The sequence below is a fragment of the Pelobates fuscus genome, chromosome 2 (genome assembly GCF_036172605.1).
Source record: "Pelobates fuscus isolate aPelFus1 chromosome 2, aPelFus1.pri, whole genome shotgun sequence".
Classification (NCBI taxonomy): Eukaryota; Metazoa; Chordata; class Amphibia; order Anura; family Pelobatidae; genus Pelobates; species Pelobates fuscus.
This window is the reverse complement of record NC_086318.1, coordinates 25,461,083-25,480,837: the sequence shown is the minus strand read 5'-3', so window position 1 is coordinate 25,480,837 and position 19,755 is coordinate 25,461,083. Positions and strand designations below refer to the sequence as shown.

The 19,755-nt window shown below is 43.6% G+C and overlaps 1 protein-coding gene across 1 annotated transcript in view; it reads left to right on the top strand.

The window, feature by feature from the left end:
- The window catches only part of LOC134586102 (squalene synthase-like), a 49,656-nt gene that overhangs the window by 25,375 nt on the left and 4,526 nt on the right, over nt 1-19,755 (top strand). The window contains exons 4-7 of the mRNA XM_063441612.1: nt 202-330; nt 11,471-11,662; nt 13,554-13,730; nt 15,047-15,199. Of these exons, the coding sequence (XP_063297682.1) occupies nt 202-330; nt 11,471-11,662; nt 13,554-13,730; nt 15,047-15,199 (651 nt within the window). The remainder of the gene's footprint in view (nt 1-201; nt 331-11,470; nt 11,663-13,553; nt 13,731-15,046; nt 15,200-19,755) is intronic.

Sequence of the window (19,755 nt, the reverse complement as noted above, 5' to 3'; positions counted from 1 at the left end):
TCTGGGGCCAGTCAAATATCGTGTGTTCCTGTGGTCAAAATAAGTGGGGGCTCTCCCTGGCTCTTAGGGAGCGATGGTTCGTCATAGTCCATAGTACCAACCCTCCAATTAGGGCTCTCCAGGTATGTTGTTGATCTCCCACTCTGCAAAATGGAACTGTATGTGTTAAATCCTGTGCTTTATGTGATGTGTTTTTTTCAGATCTCGTTGGAGTTTCGTAACTTAGCCGCGGTTTACCAAGAGATCATTGTGGATATGTGCAATAAGATTGGAGAGTATATGGCAGATTTCTTGGAGAAGGAGATCGATTCTCTGAAGGACTGGGAAAAAGTATGATAATGTATATGGATCCATTGTATCTTGCATGAAATATCTTCCATGGTTATTACACTTACCCTGACTTATTCTGTTTTTTCTTTTGTTTTATTATTATTATTAACACCTTCATAACGTTAGCATGTGTCAGTAGTAGGTACTATGAGGTATTAATTGATATACCTGCCAGCTGCGGCCTCTCTGCCAGTTGTGGACATTTTTAGCAGCCCAAGACTTACAGGTGAGCTGTAGACAGTGCTCAAACTGAGCAGTGCAAACAGCTTTTAAAATATTGCTCCAATGCAGTGTGAGCAGGGTTAAATCCCTACTCCATCCAGTGAGAACCAGTTAACAAGGTCTACCCTTCTGTCAGCTAGGGCAATTTTTAGTAACCCCAGAATGATGGCTGAGGTGTATACAGTGCTGAAAGTGTAACGTACAACCCAACACCCAGAGTGAAAACCAACCAGATAAAATAGAGACAGAAAGAAGGTCCCTAAACCAGTCCTTAGAATGGCTGGATAATAGAATAAACTTCAAGCAACGTCAGAACAAGCCAGGGTCGAGGGGAGCCCGAAATACACAAGAACGAGTAACAAAGCTGAGTCAGGGGAGCCAGAAAATAGAATAGTGGAGAGCAAGCCGGGTCAAAACCAATATTTGTGTTCGGGGCATTCTCATATGATGTAGAATAAGGTGGTAATAAGATGGTTGTAGCGATGTAGCTTTAGGAATAATCGGTTGAGGTGTGCCGAAACCGACGTATGCTGTAGGCCGGTAAAAAGTGGGCTTACATAGAGGAAATATGAACAATGGGAGTGGAGGGTGGGGCTATTCGTCTGACCCACAAAGGTAAGCAGGGAAAGGGGGGAGTCCCTATTGTAGGTCTATAGCCCCTCCCACAACTTCAGGCCATGCCTTCCAATTTGTGTTCGGGGCATTCTCATATGATATAGAATAAGATGGTTGTAGCGATGTAGCTTTAGGAATAATCGGTTGAGGTGTGCAGAAACCGACGTATGCTGTAGGCCGGTAAAAAGTGGGCAAAAAGAGAAATATTAATGCAAAACATTATACAGGATCATAGTGCATTTGTTAACCATCAGGTAGACATTATAATGAAAGCTTCCTAATTCCTGAATCGGCTGTGGTATGTAAGTCGCATAAGCCTATGATTCCGAGCAGCCCCGTGTCTTTAATGTGTGCAGGGATATCTTGGCTATATAGTGCATGAACTTCCCTGTGTTTTGGGAAGTAGAAATACGTATAGTGTTGAATGTCCGTGAGATAAAGTTTAACCGTGTTGTGCGAGAATTTTTAACTTAAGGTGGCAAAAAGAAGTGAATGCCATAAATGGTGAAACCTCAAACCAGCTATCTAAGTCATGGTCCGACATGAAACGTATTGTATAAGTGGAAACCCTGTAGCAAGCGTGTTGAGTGCTGGTGGACAAGGCCAGTTTAGTCAGAGCCCGGTTATGTTGGCGAAGTTCATGTAATCCATGACCTTGACCATAAATGACCCCCTGCCATGGCGGCTGTCCCGTCAGCTGCCACAGTAGTTTACCATTACGTGTGGTTAGGTCTGCCGTGGCTTGGTTGTCTAGGGACAGCCCCTGATCATCATTTGGGAGTGTGTAAAAAGCCAAGTGGTCTGAGATGAAAGCGCAGCCTGCGGTATGATGCGCATGGCAAATTTTAAGGAACCTAGCAGGGATTGTAGTTCCATGCGATTGCGAGTACCAAGCAGGAGTTGGTAATTGGTGTTGTTGCGACTGTTCCTATTTCTTACTTCTCACGTGGTAACTTGTTGGCAAGGATGCCAAGTCAAGTTGTATGCCCAGGAATGTAACGATAGTGTCTGGGTCTTCTGTGACCTTAGGGAATACTGGGACCCCCAAGTGTTTAGACATACAAATGGCTTCCTTGAAGCTTCTAGAGGGAAACATAGAACATAGAATGTGACGGCAGATAAGAACCATTCGGCCCATCTAGTCTGCCCAGTTTTCTAAATACTTTCATTAGTCCCTGGCCTTATCTTATAGTTAGGATAGCCTTATGCCTATCCCACGCATGCTTAAACTCCTTTACTGTGTTAACCTCTACCACTTCAGCTGGAAGGCTATTCCATGCATCCACTACCCTCTCAGTAAAGTAATACTTCCTGGTATTATTTTTAAACCTTTGTCCCTCTAATTTAAGACTATGTCCTCTTGTTGTGGTAGTTTTTCTTCTTTTAAATATAGTCTCCTCCTTTACTGTGTTGATTCCCTTTATGTATTTAAATGTTTCTATCATATCCCCCCTGTCTCGTCTTTCCTCCAAGCTATACATGTTAAGATCCTTCAACCTTTCCTGGTAAGTTTTATCCTGCAATCCATGAACCAGTTTAGTAGCCCTTCTTTGAACTCTCTCTAAGGTATCAATATCCTTCTGAAGATAGGGTCTCCAGTACTGTGTACAGTACTCCAAGTGAGGTCTCACCAGTGTTCTGTACAATGGCATGAGCACTTCCCTCTTTCTACTGCTAATACCTCTCCCTATACAACCAAGCATTCTGCTAGCATTTCCTGCTGCTCTATTACATTGTCTGCCTACCTTTAAGTCATCAGAAATAATCACCCCTAAATCCCTTTCCTCAGATGTTGAGGTTAGGACTCTATCAAATATTTTGTACTCTACCCTTGGGTTTTTACGTCCAAGATGCATTATCTTGCACTTATCCACATTAAATGTCAGTTGCCACAACTCTGACCATTTTTCTAGTTTACCTAAATCATTTTCCATTTGGCTTATCCCTCCTGGAACATCAACCCTGTTACATATCTTAGTATCATCCGCAAAAAGACACACCTTACCATCAAGACCTTCTGCAATATCACTAATAAAAATATTAAAGAGAATGGGTCCAAGTACAGATCCCTGAGGTACCCCACTGGTGACAAGCCCAAGCTTCGAATATACTCCATTGACTACAACCCTCTGTTGCCTGTCACTCAGCCACTGCCTTACCCATTCAACAATATTCAAATCCAAACTCAAAGATTGTAGTTTATTGATAAGCCTTCTATGTGCAACAGTGTCAAAAGCCTTACTGAAATCTAGGTAAGCAATGTCTACTGCACCACCCTGATCTATAATTTTAGTTACCCAATCAAAAAAATCAATAAGATTAGTTTGGCATGATCTCCCTGAAGTAAACTCATGTTGTCTCTGGTCTTGAAATCCATGTGTTTTTAGATGTTCAACAATCCTATCCTTTAACATGGTTTCCATCACTTTCCCCACTACTGAAGTTAGGCTTACTGGCCTATAGTTGCCCGACTCCTCCCTATTACCTTTCTTGTGAATGGGCACAACATTCGCTAACTTCCAATCTTCTGGGACTACTCCTGTTATCAATGATTGGTTAAATAAATCTGTTAATGGTTTTGCTAGTACACCACTAAGCTCTTTTAATAGCTTTGGGTGTATTCCATCAGGTCCCATTGACTTATTTGTCTTTACTTTTGACAGTTGAAATAGAACCTCTTCCTCTGTAAACTCACGTGTAATAAATGACTCATTTATCCTTTTTGTTAACAGAGGTCCCTTTCCTTCATTTTCATCTGTAAATACCGAACAAAAATATTCATTGAGGCAGTCAGCTAGACCCTTATCCTCATCTACATACCTTCCTTCTTTTGTTTTTAATCTAACTAATCCTTGTTTTACTTTTCTTTTCTCATTTATGTATCTAAAAAAAGTTTTGTCCCCCTTTTTTACTGACTGTGCTATTTTCTCTTCTGTGTGGGATTTGGAAGCTCTTATAACTTGCTTAGCCTCTTTCTGCCTAATCTTATAGGTCATTCTGTCTTCCTCACTCTGGTTTTTTTTATAATTACTAAATGCTAACTTTTTGTTTTTTACTATTTTGGCCACATCTGCGGAGTACCACAGTGGTTTCTTGAATTTTTTGCTTTTACTGACAAGCCTAATGCAATTTTCTGTTGCCTTTAGTAGTGCAACTTTTAAATAATCCCATTTATTTTGGACTCCATATAAATTGCTCCAGTCTGATAATGACTCCTTTACACATATTCTAATTTTAGAAAAGTCTGTTTTTCTAAAGTCTAAAACTTTTGTTTTTGTGTGGTGTGACTCAGTCACTGTTCTTATATTAAACCACACTGACTGATGATCACTGGATCCTAAACTTTCACCTACAGTAATATCTGATACCAAATCTCCATTTGTTAACACTAAATCTAGTATGGCCTCTTTACGAGTTGGCTCCTCAACGACTTGTTTTAGAGACAATCCCAGTAGGGAGTTTAGAATATGTGTGCTCCTGGCAAGGTGTTCCCTTTGACCAACAAGAAATCATCTCGTGAGTGTATGACTGTGGGGCATCTGGATATGTTTAACCACAACCTGCAAATAGTTCTACGAATATATTTAAGATTGTGGCTGCTCTTGACCCGAAAGTTAAGCAGGAGAAGAAATATATGACTGCTGCCCATAAATGCCCTGTAAGTGCGAGTGTAGGGTGGATGATGGCAGTCTGAAATGCGTTGTGATGTCAGGTTTACTTAACCAGGCTTCCCCCGCTGCTTGAGTGATAGCTGTAATGGTATTAACAATGGTGGCATACTGTAATGAAGACTCCTCAGAAGGGTATGAGGGAGTTGAGACTTGGGGTAGCCGAGGCTTGAGGTGCAGATAAGTCTATGATCAGTTACAGTGTGAGGGAAGATTCCCTGTGACAATCCCAATGGGATTGCACCACACGGTAAATAATGTAGATCGGAGAGGCCCAGATAGAAATCTGCCATTCTTGGGCCATGAGTGTAATGCCAGCTGTTGTGATGACTGCAAGTTAGGGCATTCTAGATTTCCCCAAAAGTATATGGCAATACCTGTCCGGAAGGCCTTTAAAATCGGAGATTAGGAAATCAACTAAATGTCTGGAAGGGTGAGGAGTTAGAAAGTACTGGAAATGCATAATGTTTACAGACGTGAAGTAATGTTCAGGGTACATTTATTGGGACACATGGTTTCATGTGCCCTGACGTATTGGGAACATATCTGCCACAGTCTGCATGCACTGAAACTACTTGTGCCAACATGGAAATTGTTGCAAATCTGGGATTTGCCAAAGAGAATGAGATGACCCAATTTGTCTCTGGTAGTTCTGAGGTGCTAGAGCTTGGAGCCTGAAACGTGACCGTCCGCTGTGTTGGGACAAAATTGTCATGTGGGACTCGCAACATCCTCTCCAAGTGAAAGATGAAGATAGCCACTATTATATGAACCCACAGTGTGCTAGTACTGGCTTGCTAGCTAAAGCCGCATGGGGAAACAATTAATCCTTTGTTTTGTGACAGGTGAGGCCCTGCTAGTTGCCAAGTGGTTTGAGAGGCTCTATCTATGCAATGGCGCGAGGGAATTTTGTGGCCACCAACGTAATGGCAGGATGTTGGCCTCTCGGTGACTGTAACCAGAAAAAAGGGGAGGGGAGTGACAGGTGAGGCCCTCTCTATATACCATGCGAGGCGGCTAGCTCACGAGTGGCCCGATGGGTGTTTGCCTCCGAGCGTTGAGGCGGGGTGTTGGCCTCGCGGGACCACTATACGACAGGCGTAGATGCCAAGAAAGGAGAATACCTATTGGAAACCTATAGTCCCTAATTGCCAGTACGCTAAGGATGTATCCAGGGGAAAACAGAAAATGTATGTAAATACCACATAAGCAGGTGTATATACCTGGTAGTATGATAAATACCCTTACTGGTCGTAAGGGTTATAAATACCTGTATCCCGGATGGGTAAAACAATGTATGAAAATTGAATATAGACATTTAAAAGCGTATACCCATATGTGTGTTATGCACGTTTAATAGAGCAAAGTGCTCCGTCCCAATGTTTATTGTATGCTTGTAATGTCCCTGTTTGAAGGAAATTAACTTGTCGGGAGTGTTATATCATCTGTGATATGGAATACAACTGTACCCGGAAACATGAGTGTAGTGAATCATGACTGGCTGCTGAATAACCTAATGTGTGAAAGTACGTAATTGGAAGGACTTTAAGCGTGCAACCATGCAAATATTCCGTAGGAGTCAGTATAAAAGCGAAAATGCTGTAGTTAGTTTGTTTGCTTATGAAGTGAAATAAAGTCTGAGAAGCCTGTAGTATACCGATTGACCAGTAGGGGTCAGCATGTAGGCGAAAATGCAGTGGTTCGTTGGTTTCTACATGAAATGCAATAATGTCTGAGAAGCCTGTAGTACACCGAATGACCGGTAGGGGTCAGTGTGTAGGCGCAAATGCCGTGGTTCGTTGGTTTGTACATGAAATGCAATAATGTCTGAGAAGCTTGTAGTACACCGAATGACCGGTAGGGGTCAGTGTGTAGGTGAAAATTTAGTGGTTTATACATGAAAATACAAACAACGTCTAAGAAGCCTGTAGTACACCGAAATGACTGGCAGGGGTCAGTGTGTAGGCGAAAATGCAGTAGTTCGTTGGTTTGTACATGAAATGCAATAATGTCTGAGAAGCTTATAGTACACCGAATGACCGGTAGGGGTCAGTGTGTAGGTGAAAATGCAGTGGTTTATTGGTTTGTACATGCAATGCAATAATATCTAAGAAGCCTGTAGTACACCGAAATTACCAATTAGGGTCAGTGTGTAGGTGAAAAATGCAGTAGTTAGTTGGTTTGTACATGCAATGCAATAATATCTGAGAAGCTTGTAGTACACTGAATGACCGATAGGGGTCAGTGTGTAGGTGAAAATGCCGTAGTTTATTGGTTTGTACATGAAAATGAAAACGTCTAAGAAGCCTGTAGTACACCGAATGACCGATAGGGGTCAGTGTGTAGGTGAAAATGCGGTGGTTTGTTGGTTTGTACATGAAATGCAATAATGTCTGAGAAGCCTGTAGTATACCGAATGACCAGTAGGGGTCAGTATGTGGGCAAAAATGCAGTGGTTCGTTGGTTTGTACATGAAATGCGATAATGTCTAAGAAGCCTGTAGTACACCCAAAGACCGGTAGGGGACAGTGTGTAGGCAAAAAAAATGTATTTCGTTTGTAGTTTTAAACGCACAGATGATTTTAACCCAACAGATTTTACATGAACAGCTAGGTGAGTATTAGGTAATGAAATAACCGTGCAAAACGAAAGGAAACCGTTAAGTGAGGACCCATGCTGTGCTGAACGCCGTGGGAACTAATCCTGGCGCGACAGGTGGGTCAACTTACGGTTTGAGAGTCCCTGAGGCACCAAATGTGATGCTGACCGGAAAGAAAGCCACTGGATTAACGGAAAGCCCTGCAGCAGGATTCCTGGACACAGCTTGGAGTATGAGACCTCATGGAGCAAAGGTGAAATCAAAATGGCGTCTTGTATGACCTGGAAGTGCTATTCGTCTGACCCACAAAGGTAAGCAGGGAAAGGGGGGAGTCCCTATTGTAGGTCTATAGCCCCTCCCACAACTTCAGGCCATGCCTTCCAATATAGCAAAAGGGGTCAAAAGAAAGCGCTAAAGGGACACTAGTGATACTAGGAACCATAACAGGGCACTGTGCTTTGGGCAGACTAGGTTTTTATATGGTTGGGGGCATGGTTAGCATAGTCATGCTCCTGAATGATATGACTATTATTTAGAGCACCTCTGACATCATGACGCAGGTACGTGTGCACCACGTCATAAAAAGGGGCAGGCACACCGCGGCCGGCATTCATGAGGCTGTCTGGAGCCTCATGCTGTGTGGGAGCAGCGGTCTGCCGAATCTTAGTGTCAGCAGATTGGCAGACTGCTAAGGTAAGTACCAGGGGGCTGACATTACCCTCCCACTTAGAAATGCCTACTGGGTGAGAACCACCAGGGTGATCAGGGAAGTGAGATTGGAAAGCCTGAAGCAGATGGGGAGCATGGACATCATTAACCTCCACCCAGGTCCTCTCCTCAGGCCATAGCCCTTCCAATGTATCAAGGGTCCCCCTTAAATGTGGCGAATCCACAATAGACTGGACCTCATATTCGTCCTGCCCTACCACAACAACAGGAGTAGCAGCGAGAAGGGGTCTCGTGAACATGTTACACATGAGGGGCTTCAACAGTGAAACGTGAAAGGTATTGCGGATATACGCAATGCAGATGGCAATTGTAATCTATACAAAATGGGATTCACATGTCTCAGTATCCGATAGGGGCCTATGAAACGAGGAGCAAACTCTTTGGAAGGCACTTTCAAGTTGATATTCTTGGTACTTAGCCAAACCCTATCACCCACTTAATACGTAGGAGCTGCTTGCCGGTGTCTGTCGGCATATTTCTTTTGTAAGGCAACCCTATGAGTTAGGATGTGCTGAACCTTCTCCCATGTACTCCTCAGGTTACTCAGGTATTCTTTTACAGCAGGCATCTCCAATGAAGGAAAGACAGATGGAAGAATAGTAGGTTGGTAACCATAATTGAGGTAGAAAAAACTGTGGCTCGTGGATTCTCGTTGATTACAATTGTGAGCATATTCAGCCCAGGAGAGCAGTTTTGCCCAATTATCCTTGCTATACGAGATAAAACACAGTAGGATTGGTTTGTTCTCTCAGCAGCGCCATAGGCAGACGTATTACATAACTTTATACCTAGTTGGTTAGTGAATGCCTTCCAGAATCATGAGACAAATTGTGAACCCCTATCGGATACTATTTCTTCTGGTATACCATGTAAGCGGAACCAGTGGCATACTGGGGGGGGGGGGGTGGAGGTGGAGGGGTGGTCCGTCCTGGGTGCCACCAGGTAGGGGGGTGCCATAACCCTGGTCTGGGGGCTGCAGGGGGATGAGTGAGCTGTTCCCCATGGCAGCTGGGGTGCTGGGCGGCCGGCCAGCCGGCACAGCTCACACATGCAGACATCAGCAATTACCAGCCGAACTGGCCGCACAGAGGAAAAGGGGGGCGTAGCTACTAAAATTCAGGGTTGAGGCCCTTACCCACTGCTGTACTGCTGAACATGGAGGTGAAGCAAGAAGGAATCCCTGCTTCTCCAACTAACAGGCTCCAAGAAGGACTTCAGTGAATCCACTCCTCCTCCAGCTCCTTTCTGTAAGTAGGAGAGTGTGTGTGTGGGGGGGGGGGGAGGGGGTCTGTGTGTGTGTGTGTGTGTGTGTAACTGTCTGCCTACCTGTAATTGTGTGTGTGTGTGTGTCTGTGCGTGTGACTGCCTGCCTCTAACTATGTGTGTGTGTGTGTGTGACTGTCTGCCTGTGACTGGTGATTCTGCCTGTAACTGTGTGTGTGTGACTGTCTGCCTGTAACTGTGTGTGTGTGACTGTCTGCTTGCGACTGTGTGTGACTGCCTGTAACTGACTGTGTGTGAGTAACTGTCTGCCTATAACTGTGTGTGACTGTCTGCCTAAAACTGTGTATGACTATATGTGTGAGACTGTCTGCCTGTGACTGTGTTGCAGCCTTTAGGGTGTCAAAGGCGGCAAGTGCTTCCGGTGTCCACACCTGATTGGCTTTTCCCTTCTTAGTCATGTTAGTGATAGTCAAAAGTATGGAGAAAAACCCTTTAATAAACCTCTTATAGTAATTAGAAAACCCTATAAAATGTTGGATGACTTTCAATCCTGTGGGTATTGTAGCGTTACTTACCTTATCCGGGGGCCGGCCGCGGTCCTCTCTTCAAGCCGCGCGCGGCTCATCCGACTCTCCTAACAGGAAGACGGGCAGTGACCGCGAGATGCGGTCACGTGTCCCGCCTGAAGCTAAGAGCGCGCCGCGAGTCTCGGGCGCGCTCTTAAAGAGACAGTGGGAGCCTAAATTGCAAAAAGGCTCCCATTGGCTCCTGTCATGCCAATCACCCCATACACTTACCTTTTGGGGGTGTGGAAGTGACAGGAGCCAATCACATTAGTTTGGAGGCTACTTATACTTACCCTTTTCCCTTAGTTCCTTGCCCTATCGTGGTTTCTGCTACAGTTCCCTTTAGCGCTTGTTGTGTTCAGTTGTGTTCCTCCGTATTTGACCTTGGCTTTGTATTCTGACTTCGTTTTCGCTTTATCCTTGTCTGTTCTGTTTGCCGGCTTGCTGATTCATGTGTACCAGACCCCGGCTAGTCCTAGTTTACGCTGTCTCTTTGTGCCCTTGACCTCGGATCGTTCCTGACTCTGTACTTCTCCTATATACGTCAAGTCCGGCCACTCTAAGGTCCGGTAGACGTATCTCTCCTCTGTGCTGTATTCTGTTTAGCTGGATCCTGCGTGTAGGGGTATATTCTCGTTACAGGTATGGGCCATTTGCGGATGGTATCTAGCTTCTTAGGGTGCTTTCACATTTGGACTCAGAAATTACATACCCCATGAAATTCCCCATTTCAGATCGAATAAACACTTCCCTAACTTGCAATAATTAACATAGGACTTCCCTAACTTCAACAATTAACATAGGACTTTTCTCACATGTATATGATGGGTTTCAGAATCCGGGGAATAAATCAGTATATCATCTATATATACGATAAACACTTGTAAGTACTCTCTCAGTACATTATTTATATGAAAATATGAATACGAACAAAAGCCTAGAGAAACTTAATAGCTTGCCCTCTGGTAAATCCCCACTCAGGTCTGACAATAGTATATTGGATATTAAAAGAAAGTTATTTTGGTCCTTTAAAAATCAATATATAATATATCGGGGCATTTCAAGAAAAGTCCTACATTTATAATTTGGACAATTACCTCTGTCCATAAAGTGTACTTGTTATCCACAGAACATGGTCGCCTTCGAGTACACAGATTGTAATGATGAAATCATACATACTTCCATGAGGATCACATCTTCCTCCACCAAGATGGACAGCAGCTCTGGATGGCTGTGAATACAATTGCCATGCCTCTCTAACTGGTGATTGGTGCGTGCGACATCCCACAATCCATTGCATGGGGTTTTATACTAGGAATTGTGGGTTGGCGTATGCATCACATAGGGTCAGATGGCAGCAGAGGCCAGTTTTCTAGTTTTTAACCTATGAGTAATAGTAAAAAAAAAAAAATAGTGTGTGCAATTGAAATCTATGTACTTGCTAATAACTTTATCAGCACAATGTCTAGTTATTTTTATTGTACAAAATACTAAGTATTAATATTTTAACTCTTCAGTACTGTTACTGTGTTGGTGGTCTGCTGGGAGTTGCCTTGTCTCGTATTTTATCTGCATCAGAACTGGAAGATCCTATAGTTGGCCAGGACACACAGCTTGCAGTTTCCATGGGTCTCTTTCTGCAGAAAACCAACAACATCCGTGACTACCTGGAAGACCAACTGAATGGCCAAGGGTTCTGGCCAAGAGAGGTCAGTGCATCGCTGTGGCAGACACACTGGTCATGTATCGGCTATGAATCTATTCCTTATATTAGCACTTGGTGTGACGGTAAAAGCAAACACAAAATACACAAACAGAAAGCCACAGTCTGCAGAATCATGTTCTCTTTATTAAATAATAAACAAATACAAAGTTAACATAGTGACAGTGGGGAGAAAGACCGCATGGAGTTCCTTAACAATATTGTGCCATCCAGGATTTCCTCAGCTAACTGCAGTCATACAATCTGATCTAATAGGTGTTGCCATAAAACTATTAAAGGTGCTTTAAGAAATGATAGCAGCAGTAATTTAATTTTTGAATCTTTTTAGCTCATTATCATTACTGCCTGAAGTATCCCTTTAACTGATAGCGATCACTAATTACTAAAGCCAGACAGCATACCTGTGTTTGTAGAAGATACTGTCTCAGATCCTTCATAAAATCCTGCAGCTATGGGACATTACTGCATGAATAGGACAATTGTCATTTAATTTTCACTTCTAATTTTCTTAATACATTTAATGAAACTTAATTTTTTTACGTGATGTATATTGATTTTTGTTACGGATCACGTGTACTCCGATCGAGTACCTGCCATTAATGGAAGCTTCCTAGCTTGCGCTGAGGACCACAAGCACCGCACCGGACACCACAACCACTGCAGACTCCACAACCGCCGTAGCTTAACTGGAGTCTCGCTGTCTTCCTTCCACCCTGGATCGGCTTCTGTTCTCCAGGACCGTGTGGGAAAGACCTCTCCTCCAGGAGAGCGTATCAGGAACAGCTCTTAAAAGAGCTAAGTGCTTAGAGCTCAAGGGAGTATACAAAGTATAGCAATCCCCAGTGTGATTATAGCAGTTCCCCTCCAATCATGAGACAAGACTACGTGTTGATGGTCAAACAGGAACAGCATGCACTGAGGCTTTATTGCTTCTTTTATACACATTTCCCCTCAAGGTTACCACCCACGTGGACCTTGTTAGGCACTGAAAACACAAACGTAGCAGCCAATCCTATACAGACACACAGTTAAACACTCCCATTCATTACAGTAAATTCCTTCCCTCTGCTTGGGAGATAATTGGGCCAATTAGTGTATCAGCTCAATTATCTCCAAGTGAAAAATACACTTTTTACACAATTTCTATAACTTTAAAATTATACATTACATTCACATACAACTTACATTTTCTGAACCAGTATACGTAGGGAACAAACATATCCAAAAATCATGCGAATCCCTTCAGCCGTTCGGGAGTTATCTGGAAGTCAAATACGTTTCGAATGCACGAACGAATTTGTGCAAATCTGCAATGTTACTGTGGCGTTTGTAATGTCAAACGCTGTTCGACTCCATTCGAAGTGTGAGAGTTCCAAAGAAGGTAAAACTTCAGTGGTGTTCGTGCCGTCGAGTATCCAATTTTAGTTCCATGAACTCGACGGCAAAACACAGCTGACCGCCGCCACATGTTCGTATGTCGAATGGCGGCCACTTCGACTACTTCGGCACTTTGGCTGAATCCGAAGTGCCATAGCAAAAGTGCAGAATTGTGCCAGTACCATTTAAAGGGCCAGAAACAGTCTTTTAAACACCAATAAGCCACCAATAAGCCACCAATAAGTGTTTTTAACTGGCAATATCTCCCAGGGGCCATAGTCACAAGGAAAGAGGCTGGCAAGCAGGGCAGGACTCTCCAAGAACAAGGGGCGAAGGGCACTTCATCACAATTTTTTTCTAACAAATTTCATATTTGATTGTGATTGCTCTGTGTGACACTGCAGTAGCAAAAGTTATATGTGAAAAGTTATTACATAATAACTTCTCACCTCTGCAAAGATGATTTCCTATGATCACCAACTGTCTCTCCGTTACATCAGGTGTGGAGTAAGTACGGGAAGAAGCTCTCAGATTTGGCAAAGCCAGAGAACATTGAGCCAGCCGTGCAGTGTCTGAACAAACTCATTACCAATGCCTTGCAGCACGTTCCAGATGTGTTAACTTACCTGTCCCGGCTTAAAAACCAGAGCGTTTTCAACTTCTGCGCCATCCCTCAGGTAAGCGAGAAAAATCAAATGGGCCCAACTTGTGATTTAACTGTTTATCTTAACAGGCTGACTGTTTAAAGCACAACTAAAGGCCACTTTATCTCAATAAAGTGGTGTGGGTGCAGTGGTCCTGCCACTTTAACCCTGCAATTTAGACCACTGCTGTGTAGTAGATATGGCAATGCTTATGTTTCAGAGTTTAATACACTTCTAGGTGCTTCTGCTGTGAGAATGGAGTCAATCTCGTTTCTCAAAGATGACCTCCGTTTCCTTGGAAGAGTGCAGTTTTTCGTTCCCAGTGCTCCTGTAGGAACATTGATTTGCATGAAAGACAAGAGTCGGTGTGATGTCAGGGAGGCAGATTGGGCAACTGCAGGACTCTATCTCAGCACTGGAAAGAGAAGCGAGTGAAACTGTTTTTTATTTAAATTTTCATATAGGTTTGTTGGGAAGGGGGACCTTAAACTATAGACAGAGGAGAACACTATAGAAGATACAGGTTTGTATTCACTATATTGAACACAACATTTGCACCTTTGCAGTGTTTTTTATTACATCGTAGGTTGAAAGTTAGATAGCCAAGAATTTGATGATAATAGGTGACGTGTCATTGTTCCATGGGACATTATAGTGTGTGTTCTTCTGCAAAGTGTTCAAACAGACTTTCCAGGTATTGTGGGAGTCTGTTTTTATTATACTCATGCCAAAAGACTTGTTGTGGGGTATGGGTTAATGGTAACATTTTAAGTGTGTTGCATTTGCTAAGTGTCCAATGGTTCCATTAAACCGTTGCTAACTCATGGCAGGATTGTGACTGATGAAACCTGAGTATCTCACGTATGTTATAGGGCCTTTTTTCAGTGAGAATTCTAAAAGTGCTTTTGAAAAGTATCATGAGACTGACATCATGATTGCTTCAACTTAGTTAATCAGCGGTGTTACCTGGACAATAAAGATCTGATATCACATTTTAATTTACCTAATGTTTGCAGGTGTAAAACTGTGGAGACAAAGAGTTGTATCTTTTCTGTTTTGCCTTTAACTCTAATGATGTTAGGAATAACCTTTTGTACATAATGTGGATATAAACATTTATGATGCACAGCTAGCTGCCGTTGTGCATGCCGAGCAGAATGCATGCTCGTAATAATGAGAGATAGGAAGTCAATCTTTAGTCTGCCGCAGTCTCAAAGAACTCTCCTTGTTAGTAGGTCCTAGCTTACTGCAGCCCTCCAGTAACTGCAATGATCTGACATGCCCAGTCAATAAACACCAGTGTTACATGCAATCCTTATCTAACCCTTCCTCATAACCTCCACCCTCAGGTAATGGCCATAGCCACCCTAGCTGCATGCTACAACAACCAGCAAGTGTTTAAAGGAGTTGTGAAAATCCGCAAGGGCCAGGCAGTGACTCTAATGATGAATACCACAAACATAGAAGCTGTGAAGGCCACCATGTTCCAGTATACTGAAGAGGTATGACCTGTGTGACTCAGAGAAATCCCTGAACAGTACAGACAGGTAACAAACAAAAGAGAAAAACATAGAGGATGCAACACTTAAAGTACTAAAGATATGGAATACTATAAGAGTAAAATGTCAAGAATAATTAAGACTTAACCTTTAAAAGTAAAGTCCAACAAGGACTAAACAAAAAGGCTAGCAAAAAAAAAAAAAAAAAAAAAGAAAATAGTACTATTGAAAAAGGAAAGCACATCTAAAAACAATGTTATGGTGTTGAGCTATAATGGTCCACTAATGAAAGGTTATGAATTGCCATCATTTTAGATCTTTTTTTTAATTTACATTTTTTATTGGATTTCAAGTTTATAGGGTACAGAAAAGAAATGCCTGTGTTCGTTACATGTATAGTGGAAGGGTGGGGGGCACAAGGGAACAATACAATACTTATTGCATGGTAGGCATAGTTATGCTTCAATACAATACTGTTGTGTTTGTTATTTGTTGTATTTAGGTTTGTTAGCTACAACTTGGTGAATGCAACAGATTAGTCCTCGACATAGGCTTTTATAAGTACATAAGAAGTCTGGTTTGGGCTCCGTGGGGTTTCGAACTGTCTGAATTTTGGAGATAATTTTGTCGCCCTTTTGGTATTGTGTATTAGCGAGTGTGTGCATCTTATACATTTAGATCTACCCAGGGTTTCCATGTGTTCCGAAATTGTTGTGTTTCTGCGCTATCTGTCATCGTCATGCTTTCATATATGTAGTATTGCTGTATCTTATCCCAGAGTTGGGTTTTGGATGGGCATATGTGTGATTTCCAGTTGGTGGCTAATAGGTGTCTGGCGGCCAGGAGTACAATGGCACACTTCTGTCTGTGTGCTTTAGTGAGACTGGTGGGGAATAAGAGCTGTAGATATGTTTGTGGATCTTTAGTTAGGGTCGGTATAGCCAATTTGTGGAGTGTGTTTTGGACTTCTGTCCATAGAGGTTGGATCTCTGGGCAGGACCACCATATGTGTAGCAATGATTCTACTTCCCGTGAGCATCTCCAGCATAGAGGGGAGACTGTGGGGTATATTTTGTGGAGTTTTTGTGTATTCATGTACCACCTGTAGAGCAATTTTCTATGTGCCTCTATGTGCATGTAACACTTTGTGAGTTTGGATAAATCATTGATGGCACGCAAGCAGTCTATATCTGGGATCTTGAGGGAGCAGTCTTCTTCCGAACTTTTTTGCATAGCAGGGTTTGGTTTGTTTGTGTATCAGTCCACATCCCGTAGCATAGGGATATGGCCTTCTGTTTACTTGGTGTGGTCCAACACCTGTTTAGGATATTTGCCGCTGGTATAAGTGTGTCGGTAGGTTTGGTGTGGTGTAGCTGTACGTGTGATGTTACAATTCCTTTTAGTCTCAGGTAGGTGAACATTTCTTTGGTCGGCAATTGCCACTTGGTTTGTAGGTCTGTGAATTGTATTACATTTTTGTTGTCTATAATTTGGTGGATGTGGGTAATTCCTGCTTTAACCCAGTTTGCCAGTGGTAAGTCTGGGGTCGTGGCCTTTAAGGCGGTCAGGGGTGCCTGGGCATGGAAAACAGTTTTGCAAGTGTGTTCAAGAACTTGTCCCATACACTAATCGTATATGTTGTGGTGGGGAACAAGTTTAGTTTAGGAGGTCGAAGTTGTTTGGGTGTCCACATTAAGTCAACCAGATTGTGTTCTGGCAGTTGTGTCTTTTCCATGTCCACCCATTGTAGTTCCCCTGCCGGTGAGTGTAAGAGTATGCCTGTTGCCAGTGCTGTTGCTTTATAGTATTGGTAGATATTTGGGAGGCCCGTTTCTCCTTTTTTGGTGTGTGCGTGTAGTATTGTGCTGGGTTCCCTGGGTTTCTTGTTTCACCAAATAAATGAGTTGCATGTTGTTTGTAATGCCTTGAGTATAGATTGTGAAACCTTAAGGGGCAGCATCCGGAATACATACAGTATTTTGGGTAATATAGACATTTTAAATGCATGAATTTTCCCTAGCCAGGACAGGTGTGTGTGTGACTCTTTAAAAAGTTCTGTTTTGCATTGTTGTGGTAGTGGCAGATAGTTATGTTTTATTATTGCGGCAATAGATGTCCCGATTTTTATGCCCAGGTATGTGAGGGAGGAGGACCTCCAGTCAAATTGGTACTGTTCTTTCATGCGTTGCTGTTTCTCTCGTGGCATGCAGATCGGTAACGCCTGGGTTTTGTCTTGGTTGAGTTTATAGTGGGAGACCTGACCAAATTCTTTGAGAGTTTGCATGAGGTGTGGGAGGGATTGTTCTGGGCTTTCCAATGAGACTAGAACATCATCGGTGAACAGTGACAATTTATGTTCCTTGCCTAGTACCCCGATTCCTTTGATTCGTGGGTGTGTGCGTATTTTTAGTGCTAGTGGTTCCAGCGAAAGGATGTATAATAGGTGGGATAGGGGGCATCCCTGGCGCGTCCCATTTGTGATGAGGAATTTGTCTGAGTTGAACCCTCTATTCGATACTCTGGCTGCTGGGCTACTGTAAAGTGCACCTATCCCTTTGATTGTCTCGGGCGTGAAGCCATATTTTTCTAATATTTTCGACATGTATGCCCAGTTGAGGCGGTCGAAGGCCTTCTCCGCATCTAGTGCTAGGAGAAGGCCCTTGGTCGCATGCCCTTCCGCTGCAGCCAGTATAGTGAGGATCTTACGGGTGTTGTCCGAGCCCTGGCGGCCCCGGATGAACCGGCCAAGGATTGAGGCCAGTCTGTTGCTCAGGATCTTGGCGTATAGTTTAGCGTCTCCATTTAATAAGGATATGGGCCTAACATTTTTGCACACTGTGGGTGGCTTTCCAGGTTTTGGTAGGGTGGAGATATGCGCCAAGAGCATTTCAGCAGGTAGAGCTCCCCGTTCTGCGCACTTATGGTACAACGTGAGCAAATGAGGGGAGAGGATTTGCGTGAACGTTTTATAATACCTGTTGGTAAGGCCATCTGGTCCTGGGGCTTTGTTAGCCGGTAGGCTTGTTATCGCTTGCGTGATTTCAGTTAGTGTTATGGGTTGTCGTAGGGTTTGTTTTGCGGTTGGTGTTAGAGAGGGTGATGTAGGTCAGCCAAAAACCTGTCTATGTCTGCTGTGGTAGGAACATTGGTGGCCTGGTCTTCCTTTAGATTATACAATTTGTGATAGTACTCTGCAAACGTGTTAACGATTTTCCAAGGCTCAATGATTTTTTGACTGTTATCTCCTTTGAGGTAGGCAATCCTGGAGGCACTTGTTTTTTGTTTAAGCTGTGCTGCTAGTGTGACCCCAGCTTTGTTCCCTGCCATGAAGAATTTATGTTTTGATTTTTGTAAAAAATAAGTAGTTTTAGCCTATTCTATATCTCTTAATTTGGTCTGTTGTTGTAGAAGTTTGCGTTGTGTGTCAATGGTAGGTGAATGTTTGTTCTTGTGTGTCAGGAGTGTAATTTCTTCAATGAGGGTTATGTATTGTGCTCGTCGGGATCGCTGGACCTGGCTGGCATGTTTAATAAAGTTGCCTCTTATGACCGCTTTGTGCGCTAGCCAGGTGCATTCGGGATCTATGTCTGGCTTAGCATTGTCCACAAAATAATTTTGCAGGTCCAACGTGATTTGCTCAACTATGTGCGGATTAGTGAGCAAGAATTCATTTAGTCTCCAAGTGGTTTGGCCACTGGTAGGAAATCTGTCATTCAGGGTCAGCGTTATGGGAGCGTGGTCTGACCACGAAATGATGCCAATTTCTGTGTGCAATACTTTCGTAGGGACGTTGTTTTGAGTAGCTTGAGTAGCTGTTGTGCGCAGGGGTATGGCAAGTACAGGGCCGGCCTTAGGGGTGTGTGAGCTGTGCGGCCGCACAGGGCGCCATGGAGCAAGGGGCGCCCTGCAGCCGCACAGCTCACACATGGCTGGCCGGAATAAAAAAAAAACAATTGCGGTGGGGGCGGGGCTTACCGGGCGGCGGGGCGGGACTTACCATGCGGCAGGGGCAGAGCTAAAATGCTGTCTAACTGCTGCAGGGGAAGCAGGAAGGAGTCCCTGCTTCCCCCAACAACCAGAATCACTGGTTGCACTGCCTGTCTGCCTCCACAAGGAACACAGGTAACTATGTGGTGGTCTGCTTGTGTGTCTGTGTGTTTGACTGTCTGCCTGTGTGTGTGCGTGTGTGTGTGACTGTTTGTGTGTGTGACTGTGTGTGTGTGACTGTCTGCCTGTGTGTGTGTGGCTGTCTGCCTGTGTGTGTGTGTGTGTGGCTTTCTGCCAGTGTGTGTGTGTGTGGCTGTCTGCCTCTGTGTGTTTGGCTGTTTGTCTGTGTGTGGCTGTCTGTGTGTGACTGCCTGCCTGTGTGTGTGGCTGCCTGCCTGTGTGTGTGTGTGTGTGTGTGTGTGTGTGTGTGTGTGTTTGTGTGTGTGTGTGGCTGTCTGTGTGTGTGGCTGTCTGCCTGTGTGTGTGTGACTGCCTATGTGTGACTGACTGGGCAGACTAGATGGGCTGAATGGTTCTTATCTGCCGTCACATTCTATGTCTGTGTGTGTGCT